Raw genomic sequence first — 19,636 nt, forward strand, 5'->3', positions numbered from 1 at the left:
CATGAGAAAGGAGAAGTTACAATGGACACCACAGAAATACAAAGGATCATAAGAGACTACTACAAGCAACTATATGCCAATAAAATAGACAACCTAGAAGAAATGGACAAATTCTTAGAAAGGTACAATCTCCCAAGACTGAAAAGGAAGGTACAGAAAATATGAACAGACCAATCACAAGTACTGAAATTAAAACTGTGATTTAAATACTCCCAACAAACAAAAGTCCAGGACCAGGTGGTCTCACAGGCAATTCTATGAAACATTTAGAGAACAGTTAACACCTATCCTTCTGAAACTATTTTTTTAAATTGCAGAGGAAGGAACACCCCCAAACTCATTCTATGAGGCCACCATCACCCTGATACCAAAACCATACAAAGATACCACAAAAAAAGAAAATCGTAGACCAATATCACTGATGAACATAGATGTAAAAATAGTCAACAAAGTACTAGCAATCCGAATCCAACAATACAATAAAAGGATCATACACCATGATCAAGTGGGATTTATCCCAGGGATGCAAGGATTTTTCAGTATTCTCAAATCAATCAACGTGATACACCACATTAACAAGTTGAAGAATAAAAAACATATGATCATCTCAATAGATGCAAGAAAAGCTTTTGACAAAATTCAACATCAATTTATGATAAAAACTCTCCAGAAAGTGGGCATAGAGGGAGCATAACTCAACATAACAAAGGCCATATGTGACAAACCCAGAGCTAACATCATACACAACAGTGAAAAGCTGAAAGCATTTCCTCTAAGATCAGGAACAAGACAAGGATGTCCACTCTTGCCACTTTTATTCAACATAGTTTTGGAAGTCCTAGTGATGGCAATCAGAGAAGGAAAAGAAAGAAAAGGAATCCAAATTGGAAAAGAAGAAGTAAAACTGTCACTATTTGCAGATGACATGATACTATACATAGAAAATCCTAAAGATGCTACGAGAAAACTACTAGAGCTCATCAATGAATTCAATAAAGTTGCAGGATACAAAATTAATACACAGAAATCTGTTGCATTTCTATACACTAACAGTGAAAGGTCAGAAAGATAAATTAAGGAAATAATCCCATTTACCATTGAATCAAAAAGAATAAAATACCTAGGAATAAACCTAACTAAGGAGGCAAAAGACCTGTCTCTGAAAACTATAAGATGCTGATGAAAGAAATCGAAGATGACACAAACAGATGGAAAGATATACCATGCTCTTGGACTGGAGGAATCAATTTTGTGAAAATGACTATACTACCCAAAGCAATCTACATATTCAATGCAATCCCTATCAAATTACCAATGGCATGTTTTGCAGATCTAGAACAAAAAAATCTTAAAATGTGTATGGAAACACAAAAGACCCTGAAGAGCCAAAGCAATCTTGAGAAAGAAAAATGGAGCTGGAGGAATCAGGTTCCCTGACTTCAGACTATACTATAAATCTACAGTAACCAAAACAGTATGGTACTGGCACAAAGACAGACTTACAGATCAATGGAACAGAATAGAAAGCCCAGAAATAAACCCACACAACTATGGTCAATTAATCTATGACAAAGGAGGCAAGAATATACAATGGAGGAAAGACAGTCTCTTCAATAAGTGGTGCTGGGAAAACTGGACAGCTACTGTAAGGGAATGAAATTAGAACATTTTCTAACACCATACACAAAAATAAACTCAAAATGGTTTAAAGACCTAAAGGCAAGACCAGATACTATAAAACTCCTAGAGGAAAACATAGGCAGAACACTCTTTGACATAAATTGCAGCAAAATCTTTCAATCCGTCTCCTAGAGTAATGGAAATAAAAACAAAAATAAACAAATGAAACTTAAAATCCTTTCCACAGCAAAGGAAATCATAAAACGAAGGGAAACACACAGAATGGGAGAAAATATTTGCAAATGAAATGACCGACAAGAGATTAACCTCCAAAAGATGTATGCATCCCTATGTTCACTGCAGCACTATTTACAGTAGCCAAGACATGGAAGCAACCTAAATGTCCATTGACAGAGGAATGGATAAAGAAGATGTGGTACATATATACAATGGAATATTACTCAGCCATAAAAAAGAATGAAATAATGCCATTTGCAGCAACATGGATGGACCTAGAGATTATCATACTAAGTGAAATAAGTCAGACAGAGAAAGACAAATATCATATGATATCAGTTATATATGGAATGTAAAAATAAAAATGATACAAATGAACTTATTTGCAAAACGGAAACAGACTCACAGACTTAGAAAATAAACTTATGATTACCAAAGGGGAAAGATGGGGGGAGAGAAAAATTAGGAGGTTGGGATTAACATATACACACTACTATATATAAAGGGAACTCTACTCAATACTCCGTAATAACCTATATGGGAAAATAATTTTTTTTAATTGGGGTATAGTTGTTTTACAATGTTGTCTTAGTTTCTGCTGTACAACGAAGTGAATCAGCTATATGTATACATATATCCCCTCCCACTTGGATCTCCCTCTCACCCACCCCTATCCCACCCATCTAGGTCTCCACAAGGCACCAAGCTGAGCTCCCTGTGTTATAGAGCAGGTTCCCACTAGCTATCTATTTTACACACGGTAGTGTATATATGTCGATCCCAATCTCCCAATTCATCCCACCCCCCATTCCCCCCCCACCATGTCCACACATCCACTCTCTACATCTGTCTCTATTCCTGCCCTGCAAATAGGTTAATCTGTACCATTTTTCTAGATTCCACATATATGCATTAACATATGATATTTGTTTTTCTCTTTCTGACTTACTTCACTCTGTATGACAGACAGGAGAAGAATTTGAAAAAAAATAGATATGTGTATATGTATAACTGAATCACTTTGCTGTATACCTGAAACTAACACAACATTGTAAATCACTTATACTCCAATATAAAATTAAAATTAAAAAAAAAAAAAAGAAAACGGCTCTGCCTGTTTACCTAGGGCTGGTGGAAAACTATACTTAAGCCAGACTTGGAAAGTTTCAGGCTTCAGTGATATTGAGTTTAAAAAGAGACTTCAGAGACGAGAGGTCTCACTGGGTGGTTAGAACCTTAACTCTTTTTTTTTTTTTTTTTTTTATTTATTTATTTATTTATTTATTTATTTATTTTATTTTTGGCTGTGTTGGGTCTTCGGTTCGTGCGAGGGCTTTCTCCAGTTGCGGCAAGCGGGGGCCACTCTTCATCGCGGTGCGGGGACCGCTCTTCATCGCGGTGCGCGGGCCTTTCTCTATCGCGGCCCCTCCCGTTACGGGGCACAGGCTCCAGACGCGCAGGCTCAGCAATTGTGGCTCACGGGCCCAGCTGCTCCGTGGCATGTGGGATCTTCCCAGACCAGGGCTCGAACCCGTGTCCCCTGCATTAGCAGGCAGATTCTCAACCACTGCGCCACCAGGGAAGCCCCAGAACCTTAACTCTTAAAAGAGGTGTTGAGGGAGTTCCCTGGTGTCCTAGTGGTTAGGATTCCTGGCTTTCACTGCTGTGGCCCGGATTCAATCCCTGGTCAGGGAACTGAGATCCCGCAAGCCATGTGGCACGGCAAAAAAAAAAAAAAAAAGAGGTGTTGAACTATATACAATGCAGTTCTGGTTTGATATTGACCAAGATTTCCTAATCTCTGATTCAGTGTACTTTCTACTATTTCTTTTCTAATGGATTATACAGTTGGAGCATATTTTATCTTCTCATCAGCTCTCTTGGGCCTGTGAGCTTTTGGTAAATGATTGATTTCTTCTGTTCCAGTTCAGTGAAGTGGCATAAGGGTGCTGTGGCTGTATTGAGCTAATTCTCTCTGACCAGCTCTGGCTTTCCTGTAACTAGCCAAAAATCTAGAACAGAACATCTAGGCAATTTCTGACAAATTTTGGGAGAAGGAGGCACTAATGCCTCGACAGATCAGCACAGTCAACCTATCTTGTCAAGAGAAGTTTCTGCCTTATCAAACATATCTCTCCATAGGAAAGTATCAAAAATGAGGTTCTGAAACCCTGCCAAACAGAGAGATAAACTGAATCCACTTTCAGGACTAGGAAGAAGCAACTCTTGGTATAGGATACAAGATTAACATACAGAAATCTGTTGCATTTCTTTACACTAACAATGAAGTATCGGGAATTCCCTGGCAGTCCAGTGGTTAGGACCCTGCACTTTCACTGCTGAGGGCCTGGGTTCAATCCCTGGTCGAGGAACTAAGATGCCACAAGCAACATGTGGACATAAATAAATAAATAAATAAATAAATAAAGTGTTCATCTGTTTAAAAAAAAAAAGCAATGAAGTATCAGAAGGAGAAAGTAAGAAAACAATCCCGTTTAAAGTCACATCAAAAAAATAAAATAAAATACCTAGGAATAAACCTGACCAAGGAGGTGAAAGACCTATATACTGAGAATTATAAAACACTGATAAAGGAAATTGAAGATGATTCACAGAAATAGAAAGATATCCCATGTGCTTCGATTGGAAGAACTAATATTGTTAAAATGGCCATACTACCCAAAGCAATCTACAGATTTAATGCAATCCCTATCAAATTACCCATGACATTTTTTACAGAACTACAACAAATAATCCTAAGATTTCTATAGAACCACAGGAGACCCAGAATTGCCAAAGGAATACTGAGGAAAAAGAATGAAGCTGGAGGCATAACCCTTCCAGACTCCAGAAAATACTACAAAGCTATAGTAAACAAACAGTGTGGTACTGGTACAAAAACAGATGTATGGATCAATGGAACAGAATAGAGAGCCCAGAAATAAACCAACACACCTACAGTCAATTAATCTTCAACAAAGGAGGCAATAATATACAATGGAGTGTATAATTCAGCCAGTGGTGTTGGGAAAGCTAGACAGCCACATGTAAATCAGTGAAGTTAGAACACTCCCTTACCCCCTACACAAAAATAAACTCAAAATGTCTTAAAGACTGAAATATCAGATATGACACCATAAAATTCCTAGAAGAGAACACAGGCAAAACATTCTCTGACATAAATCGTAACAATGTTTTCTTAGGTCAGTCTCCCAAGGCAACAAAAATAAAAACAAAAAATAAACAAATGGGACCTAATCAAACTTAAAAGCTTTTGCACAGCAAAGGAAACCAAAAACATAATAAAAATACAACCCACAGAATGGGAGAAAATATTTGCAAATGATGCGACTGACAACGGATTAATCCAAAATATACAAACAGCTCATACAACTCAATAGCAAAATACCAAACAACTCGTTCAAAAAATGGGCAGACCTAAATAGACATTTCTCCAAAGAAGACACACAGATGGCCAACAGGCACATGGAAATGCGCTCAACACTGCTAATTATTAAAGAAATGCAAATCAAAACTACAATGAGGTACCACCTCACACAGATCAGAATGGTCATCATTAAACAGTCAACAAATAACAAATACTGGAGAGGGTATGGAGAAAAGTGAACCCTCCTACACTGTTGGTGGGAATATACATTGGTGCAGCCACTGTGGAAAACAGTATGGTGGTTCCTTAAAAAACTAAAAATAGAAGTACCATATGACCCAGCAATCCCAATCCTGGGCATATATCTGGACAAAACTCTAATTCAAAAATATACATGCACCCAAATGTTCACAGCAACACTATTTACAATAGCCAAGACATGGAAGCAACCTAAATGTCCATCAACAGATGAACGGATAAAGAAGATGTGGTATATATACACAATGGAATACTACTCAGTCATAAAAAAGAATAAAATAATGCCATTGGCAGCAACGTGGACAGACGTAGAGATTATCTTACAAAATGAAGTAAGTCAGAAGGAGAAAAACAAATACCATATGATATCACATTTGTGTGGAATCTAAAATGACACAAATGAACTTATTTATGAAAGAGAAATAGACTCACACACATAGAAAACAAACTTATGGCTACCAAAGGGGAAAGGGGGTAGGGGAGGGATAAATTAGGAGTTTGGGAATAGCAGATACAAACTACTGTATACAAAATAGATAAACAACAAGATCCTACTATATAGCACAGGGAAGTATATTCAATATCCTGTAATAAACCATAATGGAAAAGAATACGAAAAAGAATAGGTATATACATGTATAACTGAATCACTTTGCTGTACAGCAGAAATTAACACAACACTGTCAATCAACTATACTTCAATTTTTAAAAAAGAGAGAACATTGGACAACAACAACAAAAAAGAAAAGAGCCACGTTAAATAGTATTTTTTCCCCTCCAAACTGGCAGAATTTATCAGGAGGAAATGCAATGGGGAATATTAAAAATTTTACTTTAATTTGCAAGAATCTGGACATTTTTTTTCTTTTCTAAAGAATAATTTAGACATTTACTAAGAATTATTTATATAATATATTCTCCTGAGTCTGCCAAGTTAACCCTGAATATCAAAAGGCTGAAGTTTTTTAGCATAATCTCAGTCCCTGAGCTTTATTTATGACATTTGTACCAAGCACCTGTGATTTAAAAAACACTTGATATTACAATAATAACACAATGAATCCTGGCCTAATGATCATCACATAGGTGGTTAAAAAATACACTTTATGAACTTCACAAAAACAAACTAGGACTTCCACTTCTGGCCAAGATGGAGTGACAAGAACTGGATTTACCTTTCTGACAAACAAAAAACCCTGACAAAACACTTAAAACAATGGTTTTCAAGACACTAGGTATCAGATAACAGAGGACAGTGATCTCTGAAACATGGGAAACATAACATGAACCATACAATCTCCTCAGCTTACCTCCTAGAGAGAATTTCCATGCTGCAGTATAGGAAGAGGAAACTGAGGCAGAACATGGCAGACTCTGAGTTGAGGAGACAGACCAGAGAATCCAGGGAGACCAAGGCAGCTAGTGTTTATAGAACAGAGTGCCAGAGAGGAAAGAGATGCTCAGAGAACCCTAGAGATTTGCAGAGGGTCCTCCTGGAGTATTCAACCAACTACTGATTGGTGTGCTTGCATAAGGAAACTACCCAAAGCTGGGGAAACAACCATCTAAAAGAAATAGAGAGAATGGTATCTAGAGATCACATAAGGCTAAAAATAGTGCCTGTTTGGCCGTGTGCTCGGAAGTCCCGCAGATCTGTCTCTTGCTTCAACAGTGTTTGGACAGAACAGACCCAGGGATGCCCCTTGAGCCAGCCTATGACCACCCTCCAACTTTTTTCCAGTTGCAACCTTCAGGATCAGCCACTCAGCTATCCTCAGAACCAGCCAACACCATTTTTTGAGCTTAACTCCTTATTACCGATCAACGATGAGCTCCCAGATTCATCAGAATTATTCCACTGAGGTGGAGGCCACTGTCAACCGCCCTGTCAGCATGCATCTGCAGGCCTCCTATACCTTCCTCTCTCTGGGCTTCTATTTCAGCTGCGATGATGTGGCTTTGGAGGGTATGGGCCACCTTTTCTGAGAATTGGCCGAGGAGAAGCGGGAAGGCGCCAAGTGTCTCTTGAAAATGCAAAACGAGTGCGGCAGCTACGCCCTCTTCCAGGAAGTATAGAAGCCATCTCAAGATGAGTGGGGTAAAACCCAGGATGCTATGGAAGCCACCATTCTCATAAAGAAGAACCTGAGCCAGGCCCTTTTGGATCTGCATGCCCTGGGTTCTGCCCACACAGACCCCCACCTCTGTGACTTCCTGGAGAGCCACTTCCTAGACGAGGAGTTGAAACTCATCAAGAAGCTGGGTGACCACCTAGCCAACCTCCACAGGCTGGCTGGTCCCCAGCTGGGCTGGGCAAGTATCTCTTTGAAAGGTTCACCCTCAAGCACGACTAGGAGCCTCCAGAGTCCAGTGGACTTTGAGGACCCCCTCTGGTGTCAGGGCTTCTGCCTGAAGTCCCTCTCTGCACCCACTAGGCAGCTTTTTAACCACCCTGGAGCCCTCTCCCATGCCTTGGACCAAATGGAAACAATAAAGCTTTTTGCAGAAAAAAAAAAAAAAAAAGAATAGTGCCTGTTTCCACAACCAAGATTCAAAAAATTTAACAGAGCACAGGGCAGAGTACTCAGGAAGGTCTTGCCTCAATAGTGAGAAATAATTAGCCTGAGACTGAGCATTGCTCCAGACCCATGTAAAAAAATCATAAAAGCAAGACCTGAAAGAGTCAAACTATTTCAAAGTAACTCAACTGCATCAAAGAAAAAAATTCAAGATTTGTTATAGAAACAGAGAAATATCTCATACCCAAAAAGATAAAATTCACAATTTCTGGCATCCAATAAAAGATTGGATGCAAAGAGGGAGGAAAACATGACCCATACTAAGGAGAATAATCAATCAACTGAAACCTACCCAGAACTGAAACAGATGTTAGAATTAGCAGTAAAAGATAATAAAACAGTTATTATAACTGTATTGTATATTTTTAATAAGTTGAGACATGGAAAATATCTCTAGAAGAATTAAATTGAACTGTTAGATATAAAAACTAAAATGGATGAGATTTTTTAAATACACAGATTAGACACTGCAGAAGAAAAGATTAGTGAACTTGAAGGTATAGCAATAGAAAATATCCAAAATGAAAAACAGAGAAAAAAGAATCCAAAAACTGCACAAAAAAAGCATCAGTGAACTGTGGGAAAGTTTCAGGTAGCCCAAAATATAGATAATAGGAGGCCTGAAAGGAGTGGAAGTGGTGCAAAAGAGTGGAACAGAAAAACTATTTGAAGAAATAATGGACAAATAATTTCCAAATTTGATGATGATTATAAACTCATAGATACAAAGCTTAATTAATTCCAAAACAAAAAATATGAAGAAAATAACATCAAGGCACATCATAATCAAATTGTTCATTTTTAAGAGAAAAATCTTAAAAAACAGCCAGTTTTTAAAAAAAGGTATGTACACAGGAACAAAGATATGGATAATACCAGATATGCTGACGGAAACAGTGCAAGCAAAAAGACGTGGAGCAAATTTTGTGACTTAAATTTTATCAATCTAGAATTATATACTCAGCAAATATACTCTCAAAAACAAAGGTGAAATAATGACATTTTCAAACATCCAAAAGCAGATCCACAGTACAAGAAATGTTAAATAATGTGCTTCAGGCAGAGGAAAAATGACACCAGATGGAAATCTGGATTTACACAAAAGAATGAAAAACACCAGAAGGGTTAGTATAAAAGATTTTTTCTTATTATTTAATCTCTTAATAACAATTAACAGTTTGAGCAAAAAAAAATAACAATGTACTGTGGGCTTTCTGATATATATAAAAGAAAAATGCATGACAACAATAGCAACAAAAGTCCAGGAAGGGAGAAATGGCAGAATTCTGTTGTAAGATTCTCATCCTTCACATGTATGTGAAGAAATATGGTATCACTTGAAGTCAAACTGTGGTAAGTTAAAATGTATACTATGAACCATGCAACATAACCTCTAAAGTAACACAACAAAGAGTTTTAGCTAATAAACCAACAGAGGAGATAAAAGGTAATAATAAAATATAGTATATAAATCCAAATGAGGGCAGAAAAAAGAAGGAAACAGGAACAACGAACAGACAGAACAAATAGAAAACAAATAGCAAAATGACAGATTCAAATGCCACAATACAATCAAATTAAATGTAACTGATCTAAACACCACAATTAAAAGACAGCATTGAGAATTCCCTGGCAGTCCAGCGGATAGGACTCCACGCTTTCAATTCCAGGGCCAGGTGCAATTTCTGGTCAGGGAACTAAGATGCTGCAAGCTGCGTGGCGCAGCCAAAAAAAAAAGACAGCATTGTCAGACTGGATAAGACAGTAAGACCTAAATATATGCTACCTACAAGAAATGCACTTCATTTTTTTTTTAAAGAAACTATTAAGCTCTTGTTTTATTATTATTATTATTATTTCTTTTTATTGTCTATGCAGTATGTGGGATCTTAGTTCCCTGACCAGGGATCAAGCCATGCCCCCTGCAGTGGAAGCACGGAGTCTTAACCACTGGACCGCTAGGGAAGTATCAAGAAATGTACTTTAAATATAAATACACAATTAAGTTAAAATAAAAGGAAGTACAAAGATAAAGCATGCCAATAATAATCAAAAGAAAGTTGAAATGGCTATATAAATATGAGGAAAAATAGATTTTAGAGCAAAGAATATTACCAAGGATAAACCAGATCATTTCATAATAGTAACTGGTTCACTTAATGAAGAGGACATAAAAATCCTAAATTTTTATGCCCCTTATAATAGAATTTCAAAATACATGAAGTAAAAACTAATAGAACTATAAGGAGAAATAGAAAAATCCACAATTATTGTCAGAGATATCAATATCTCTCACTTACTAATGAATACAATAAGTAGACAGAAAATTGGCAAGAATTCAGTAGACTTGAACAACACTATCAACCAATTTGACATCATCAACATTTAGAACACATTTTTTTTCAATTGCATACAGAACACTTGTCAAGATGGATCATATTCTGGGTCATAAAATAAGTCTTAATAATTTCAAAAGCATACAAAGTATGTTTTCTGGAAATAAATCACATTATTATTGTGTAAGTATCTGACATTAAGCTTTTTGATTGCCAAGGAAGGCATTCATTACAAAAGACTTGTAATAAATATGTTTCAAACAAAGCTACTTGTAAGCTGCATTCAGTACAGTGTTATTTTAGTAAATGGAAGTGATATCCATTCAGTGTCACTTGTAATAAAGATGTTACTAACAGGGGCTTCCCTGGTGGCGCAGTGGTTGAGAATCTGCCTGCTAATGCAGGGGACATGGGTTCGCGCCCTGGTCTGGGAAGATCCCACATGCCGCGGAGCAACTAGACCCGTGAGCCACAACTACTGAGCCTGCGCGTCTGGAGCCTGTGCTCCGCAACAAGAGAGGCCACGATAGTGAGAGGCCCACGCACCGTGATGAAGAGTGGCCCCCGCTTGCCGCAACTAGAGAAAGCCCTAGCACAGAAACCCGCTTGCCGCAACTAGAGAAAGCCCTAGCACAGAAACGAAGACCCAACATAGCAATCAATCAATCAATCAATCAATAAAACTTTAAAAAAAAAAGATGTTACTAACAGAGCTACTTGAAAGCTGCATTCAGCACAGTGTTCATGCAGTGAAATGTAAAGGATATACATTCCATTAATGCATTTAGTGAAGTGGTTAAGAAGACTTGTAATAAAGATGTTTCTAACAGAGCTTACTGAGTTCAGCACAATGTTATTACAATGATTAGAAGCAATACCCATTCTGTAATGCATGTAGTAAAATGTTTAAGAAAACTATAATAAACAGGTTTATAACAGGAAAAAAAAAGACATCTATCTCAAACATATTGCCAGCTGTAAGACACAGCTACTAGAAAAACAACCAGATAAAGATTTAGGCTATCCCCACTCACAAAGGTCTCTCTTTCAGAAAGTCCTGAGTAACCTAGATTAACTGACAACTGAGTGATCCACTTCTCCCTTCCCTTACCCTAATTCCTACTCTTAGGCTGTAAATTAGCCAATAAAGAGTAAACCCTCAAAACCCTAGACACTCTAACCTCAAACACTAGCAAAAGTAGAGCCCAAAGTCCATGCTTTCTCTCTACCCATAACCTCACTGTGTGGCTCTCAGGCATCTCAGTGCACAAGGAACGTTCTCCAGGATAGATCACATGCTAGGCCACAAAACAAGTCTCAACAAATTTAAGAGTACAGAAATTAGGACTTCCCTGGTGGTCCAGTGGTTAAGAATCCGCCTTCCAATGCAGGGGATGTAGGTTCGATCCTTGGTCGGGGAACTAAGATTGAACATGCCATGGGGCAACTAAGCCCACATGCCACAACTACTGAGCCTGTGTGCTCTGGAGCCCATGCACCACACCTAGTGAGAGAAGCCCATGTGCTACAACTAGAGAAGCCCGGGCACCTCAATGAAGAGCCTGTGTGCTGCAATAAAAGATCCCACATGCTGCAACGAAGATCCCACGTGCCACAACTAAGACCCGACACAGCCAAAATAAATAAATAAATATTAAAAAGAAAAAAGAAATTATATCAAGCAGTTTTTCTGAACAGAATGATACAGAACTAGAAATCAATTATAGGAATAAAAATGGGAAAAACACAAACACATGGAGACTGAAGAACATGCTACTAAAAAACAATTGGGTCAATGAAGAAATCAAGGAAGAAAGAAAATACCTCAAGACAAATGAAAATAAAAATACAAATTCCAAAATCTACAAAAGGCAAAAAAGTAGTTCTAAGAGGGAAATTTATATGGATACGGGCCTACCTCAAGAAAGAAGAAAAATCTCAAAAAAATAACCTAAACTACCATCTAATGGCATTAGAAAAATAAGAACAAACAAAACCCAAAGTCAGCAGAAGGAAGGAAATAATAAAGATCAAAGAGGATATAATAAATGAGAGAGCAAAAAGAAAAAATAGAAAACATCAATGCAACCAAGAGCTGTTTTTTTGAAAGGATAAACAAAACCAATAGGCCTATAACCAGGCTCATTAATGAAGAGAGAGGACCCAAATAAGCAAAATAAGAAATGAAAGAGAAGAAATTACAACTCATATCACAGAAACCTAAAAAAAATAATAAAAGAATACTACAAACAGTTATATGCCAACACATTGGACAATTGAGAAGAAATGGGTAAATTCCTAGAAACATACAATCTTCCAAGACTGAATCAAGAAGAAACGGATTACCTAAATAGATTGATCAATAGTAGTGAAATTGAATCAGTAATCCAAAAACTCCCAGCAAAAGAAAGTCCAGGAACAAATGGATTCACAAGGGAATTCTACCAAATATATAAAGACATAATACCTATCACTTTCAAACTGTTGCAAACAATTGAAGGGAACACTCCCAAATTCATTCTATGAGGCCACCATTACCCTGATACCAAAACTAGACAAACTACAAAAAAAGGAAAATTATGGGCTAATATCTCTGATGAATATAGATGCAAAAATCCTAAACAAAATATTAGCAAACCAAATTCAACAATACAGAAAAAGGATCATATACCATGATCAAGTGGAATTTATTCCTGAATGCAAGAATGGTTTAAAATCCACAAATCAGTCAATGTGGTACACCACACTAAAAAATAGAAGAATAAAAATCATATGATGATCTCAATAGATGCAGAAAAAGCTTCTGACAAAATTCAACATCTATTTACGATAAAAACTCTCCACAAATTGGGTATAGAGAGAACGTACCTCAATATATGAAGTCCATATATGGCAAGCCCATAGCTAACGTCATACTCAACAGTGAAAAGCTGAAAGCATGTCCTTGAAGATCAAGAACAAGAGTAGGATGCCCACTCTCACCACTTTTATTCAACATAGTATTAGAAGTCCTAGCCACAACAATCAGACAAGAAAAAGAAATAAAAGGCTTCCAAATTAGAAGGGAAGAAGTAAAACTGTTACTATTTGCAGATGGCATGATACTACATATACAAAACCCTAAAGTCTCCACCAAAAAACTGTTAGAACTCATCAATGAATTCAGTAAAGTTGCAGGACACAAGATTGATATACAGAAATCTGTTGTTTTCTATACACTAATAAAGAACTATCAGAAAGAGAAAGCAAAAAAAAAAACCAATTCCATTTAAAATAGCATCAAAAAGATTAAAATACCTAGAAATAAACTTAAAAAAGAAGGTGAAAAACCTATATTCTTAAAACGCTGATGAAGGAAATTTTAGATGATACAAAGAAATGGAAAGACACACCATGTTCATGGACTGGAAGAATTAATATTGTTAAAATGTCCATAGTATCCAAAGCAATCTACAGATTCAATGCAATCCCTATCAAAATATTCATGACATTTTTCACAGAATGAGAACGAATAATCCTAAAATTTATATGGAACTACACATGACCCTGAATAGCTGAAGCAAACTTGATAAAAAATAACAAAGCTGGAGGTATCACATTCCCTGACTTCAGACTATACTACAAAGCTACAGTCATCAAAACAGTATGGTACTGGCACAAAAACAAGCACATAGATCAACGGAACAGAACAGTGAGCCCAGAAATTAACCCACACATTTATGGTCAATTAATCTGTCAAAAGAGGCAAAAATATACAATGGGAAAAGACACTCTTCAATAAGTGGTGCTGGGAAAACTGGACAGCTACGTGTAAAAGAATGATATTAGAACATCTCATCACACCGTATACAAAAATAAACTCAAAATGGATCAAAGACCTAAGTGTAAGACAGGAAACCATAAAACTCTTAGAAGAAAACATACACAGAACACTCTTTGACATAGCAACATTTTTGGGGATCAGTCTCCTCATGCAAAGGAAACAAAGGCAAAATTAACAAATGAGACCTAATTAAACTTGAAAGCTTTTGCATAACAAAGAAAACCACTGACAAAATGAAAAGACAACGTATGGAATAGGAGAAAATATTTGCAAATGATATGTCTGATAAGGAGTTAATATCCAAAATATATAAACAGCTCAAACAACTCAATATCAAAAAACCAAACAACCAAATTTAAAAATGGGCAGAAGACCTGAATAGACATTTTTCCAAAGAAGACATACAGATGGCCAATAGGCACACAAAAAAATGTTCAACACTGCTAATTATCAGGATAATGCAAATAAAAACCACAATGAGATACTGCCTCACACCTGTCAGAATGGCTGTCACCAAAATGACCACAAATAGCAAATGTTACGGATGTGGAGAAAAGGGAACCCTAGTACACTGTTCTTGGGAATGTAAGCTGACTCAGTCATTCTGGAAACCAGTATGGAGGTTCCTCAAAAAACTAAAAATACAACTACCATATGATCTAGCAATTTCACTCCTGAGTATATATCCAAGAAAAAGAAAACACTAATTTGAAAAGATAGGCACCCCAATCTTCATAGCAGCATTATTTAAAATAGCCAAGATATGGTAGAAACCTAATTGTCCATCAACAGATGAATGGATACAAAATACGTGGTACATATATACAATGGAATTACTCAGCCATAAAAAAGAATGAAATTTTGCCATTTGCAGCAACATGGATGGAACAGGAGAGTATTATGCTTAGTGAAATGAGTCGGAGAAAGACAAATACTGTATGTTATTACCTATATGTGGATATCTAAAAAATAAAACAAATAAATATAACAAAACAGAAACAGATTCACAGATATACCTAATAAAAAAGTGGCTGCCAGTGGGAAGAAAGATGGGGGAGGGGCAAGAAACAGGTAGAGGATTAGGAGGTACAAGCTACTATGTATAAAATAAATAAGATACAAGGATATATTATAAAGCACAGAGAATATTATAAAATATAGAATATTTTATAATAATTTTAAACAGTGTAATCTATTAAAAATTGAATCACTATGTTGTACACCTGAAACTAATATAATATTATAAATCAACACCTTAATTTAAAAAAAAATTCTGACACATGCTACAACATGGATGAACCTTGAAGACATTAAACTCAGTGAAACAAGCTAGACACAAAAGGTCAAATACCGTATTATTTTACTGATATGAGGTACCTAGAGTAGTCAAATTCATAGAGACAGAAAGTAGAATGGTGGTTACCAGAGGCTGGAAAGTAGGAGAAATGGAGAGGTATTGTTTAAAGGATACAGAGTTTTTCAGTTTGGGATAATAAAAATTTCTGAAGGTGAATAGTGAATAGTTGCACAACAATGTGAATGTATGCTGCTGAACTGTACACTTAAACATGGCTAAGACATTAAATTTTATGCTATGTATTTTTACCACAAGTTTAAAATTTTTAATGGTTAAAATGGTAAATTTTATGTTACACGTATTTTACCACAATTTTAAAAACTAAAATTAACTGACTAACTAAATAAATAAGCTACTGTGTTTAAGCACTCTACAGCCCATCCCTCCCACTGATTACAAACAAAAACTCTGGAAAAAATATAAAAATCAACTACTTGAGGACTCTGAAAAGTAAAAAAAAAGCAAGTGGATTACAGAAGGGAGTCAAATGTGGAGAAATGAACTGCAAGAAATAAGTTTCCCAAACTTTTTCTCTTTTTCTCTCTCACAGTTTTGCCTCAAGTGTGTACCCCAATCGTGATGTTGCTCAATGTAGGCACCTAAAACGCTAATAAAATCCCATCTTTTAGCCTATAGAAACTAGAGAAGGGCTTTCTTCAGGCAGGAAAGTGTGGGGGGAATCCCAGAAATGATAGAGCCAGAAAAGAAGATGCCCTAATTCTGTGTGTGATTCCATACAAGTCCCAGCCTAACCCCTGCACCATGCATGCACATGACAGTCCCAAACCAGCATAGCCAAGGCTTAGAGAATTAGACTAAGATTTGAACCACTGCCTAAAGATGATGAGACAAAAATTACATTCGATATACAAAGGACAGAAAGATGTCACTCATTCTCATGGGAGAAGACCAATTTAGAAATGAGCCAGATATTGGAAACATCCAACCAATATTTTTAAAAACAACTATTACAATGCATCCAGTCTATGAAGTAAAGGAAAAAATACTTGAAATAATTTGGGGGGGGGGGTGATAGAAATAGGAATGTTTATTATCTTGATTGTGGTGATGATTTCATACATACGTAAAAAATGTACACTTTAAATACATGTAGTTTATTGAATATATAGCTCAATAAAGTTCAAAAAAATAAAGTAACATTACTCACATCTGTGCTAAGCACAAGGTAAATATTATTAATGACTATTTTACAGATTTAGGAGACTGAAGTCCAGAAAGATTAAGTACTTGCGTACGGTTACCAAGTTAATCAGGTCCAAGATTCCAATGCAGATTTTTTTTTTTTACTTCCAAGACTATAATATTATTATTCAGATACAATATTGTTTTTTATTATTATCTGAGAAAACAATACAGCCTTAACTCTATTTAATTTATGAGGTTATTATCAGGATTGAGTAAAGTATGTCTCTAAGATATTTAAATTTATATGAGGGACTTCCCTGGTGGCACAGTGGTTAAGAATCTGCCTGCCAATGCAGGGGACACGGGTTCGAGCCCTGGTCCGGGAAGATCCCACATGCCACGGAGCAACTAAGCCCGTGTGCCACAACTACTGAGCCTGCATACCACAACTACTGAAGCCCATGCGCCTAGAGCCTGTCTCCGCAACAAGAGAAGCCATAGCAATGAGAAGCCTGCACACCGCAACGAAGAGTAGCCCCCACTCGACACAGCTAGAGAAATCTTGCACGCAGCAATGAAGACCCAATGCCAAAATAAATAAATAAATAATTTTTAAAAACCCACACACGTGTATAAAAAAATAAATACATTTATATAAGATAGGTAACATATTATTAGTACATGGACTTCATACCACTAATTACATGTTAGTATTTTCCTACTAAATTGAAACAAATTTCCCCTCTAGTAACAAATCCCAGAGGAAGCATCCAGCAGTGAGTACAGACTGCATATTAACCTCTACTTTTTTCACATCCCAAGTCTCAGAAACATTATATACTGATGGTACTATGTGGGTTAATCCATTGATAAAATCTATGAAAGATATATAACTCATATATAATCATATGTAGTATTTCCAAAAGTTAATGTTTATTAATGTAATAAAAAACATGCAATAATCTCAAAAGATGTAGAAATATATTCCATTACATGGAAATATGGTCACACTATGTTGAATAATAAAAGCAGATTACAAAAGGTATTAATGTGTTGTTTTATTTGTTCTAAAACGCATATACCTACAGAGAAGAAGATTGGAAATATATAATATACATAAAATATTAAAGAATGATTATATCTGGGTGATTTTAATTATCTTTCTGCTTCTCTGAATTTCCCAAATTTTCTGTAATAAATAAGTAGTTTTTTAATGGGGAAAAACAATAAAAGCTATTGTTTCAAAGTGTAACAATAAACAAAAGGGTCCTGCTTCCCAGGATGGATTATCTTCGCTTCTTATTTAAATCAGCGTGTGCCTTTCGTACAAGGTACTATCACAATCTAGTAGCACTCACCTGTCCAACTGCTTGCAAGTTATAGCAGACAATGTCCTTATTGGCTGCTGAAGTTCCATAGAGAAGTGCCTCAATGAGCCAGTATATCCCCAGGAGGAGGTCAGAGAAGCTCAGATAAACGAGTGGCCTTATCTGTAAAGCAATAAAATTCATAATTTCAAAAATGATATAGACAGGAGAATGTAACAATTAATTACTTTTATGTTTTACCCTTCCAGTAGAAAACTGGGCATAATTTTTCTGGGGCCTCTGCTATTGGTTGACTGGGGAATATAAAGGAATACTCCAGGTAGGAAGTAATCTGTAATCACAACTATCCCAACTGTTCTGGAACCAGAGTACTCATGGATGTATTAGCATTGGAACTTCTTCCTCAAGGAAAGAGAGAAAAGATGAGAAATTCTGTGATGGAGACATACCACAAATGGGAAATTTTAAGTGCTCTAGCTGCACAGCCAACATCTTCTAACAATAAGTAATGAGATTATCACCTGAGTGTTTTAGGATATGGTTGAGAACTCAAAGAAAATGAAAACAGGCTTTTTTTCATCTTCACAGAGTTTAATTTGCATTTTTCTTTTTTTCTTTATTGAAGTATAATTGACAAATAAAGCTGCAAGGTAAAGTATATGTGATGATTTGATGTACATATACATTGTGAAAGGATTTCCCTCAAGTTAATGAGCACATCCATCACCTCACATATTTACCTTTTTGCATATGTGTGTGAGAACATGTACGTTCTATTCTCTGAGCAAATTTCAATTGTACAATAGTGTTATCAACTATTATCACATTATGTACTAGATCCTAAGACCTTATTCATTTTACAGGTTTTCATATCAATGAAAGTCAAGGTGGAGAAAAATATCAGCATGAATTGTATATGTTGTCTTTCAATTTCTATCTACATTGCTTAAGTCTGTCTTTCTCATTTTCTAGTATCCTTCTCCTTTTGGCCTCCCCACTCCCACTTTCCTGAAAATAGTTTTGGCCCTTCTGTAGAGAAGATTATAATACGTTTATTGAAAGACACCAAAGATCTAAGGTGAAGAAATATACCATGCTCATGGACTGTAAGATCCAATGTTATGAAAATGTCAGTTCTCCTTAAATTGGTACACAGATTAAATGCAATCTCAATTATGTATCAACATATCTTCTGGTGGAATTTGACAAAGTTGGCTCTAAATCTGATATTGAAATACAAAATATCAAGTTAACTATGACACTCGAAGAAAAAGGAGAAGGAGGACATGTCCTACACATACCAAAACAATATAAAGCTGGACACAATATAAAGCAGATGCAGTGGTACTAGCCCAGAGATGGACAAATAGACCAATGGAACAGAATAGAGAGCCCAAAACAAGCCTAAGAATATATATATAAACGTTTTTAAAAAAAATAAGTTTATTTATTTATTTATTTATTTATTTTTGGCTGCATTGGGTCTTCATTGCTGCACGTGGGCTTTCTCTAGTTGCAGCAAGTAGGGGCTACTCTTCATCGCAGTGCGCATGCTTCTCATTGT

General features: G+C 36.2%; 1 protein-coding gene and 1 pseudogene across 4 annotated transcripts in view; one reads left to right on the forward strand and one right to left on the reverse strand.

Moving 5' to 3' along the window:
* Positions 1–19,636, reverse strand: part of TMEM116 (transmembrane protein 116) — a 108,236-nt gene that overhangs the window by 67,234 nt on the left and 21,366 nt on the right. For all 4 annotated transcript variants that reach the window (XM_007170908.2, XM_007170907.2, XM_007170906.3 and 1 more), the window contains exon 4: positions 18,103–18,234. In XM_007170908.2, coding sequence (XP_007170970.1) covers positions 18,103–18,234 — 132 coding nt within the window. The remainder of the gene's footprint in view (positions 1–18,102; positions 18,235–19,636) is intronic.
* Positions 7,331–7,857, forward strand: LOC114236353 (ferritin light chain-like; annotated as a pseudogene).

The sequence above is a fragment of the Balaenoptera acutorostrata genome, chromosome 13 (genome assembly GCF_949987535.1).
Source record: "Balaenoptera acutorostrata chromosome 13, mBalAcu1.1, whole genome shotgun sequence".
NCBI classification, from domain to species: domain Eukaryota; kingdom Metazoa; phylum Chordata; class Mammalia; order Artiodactyla; family Balaenopteridae; genus Balaenoptera; species Balaenoptera acutorostrata.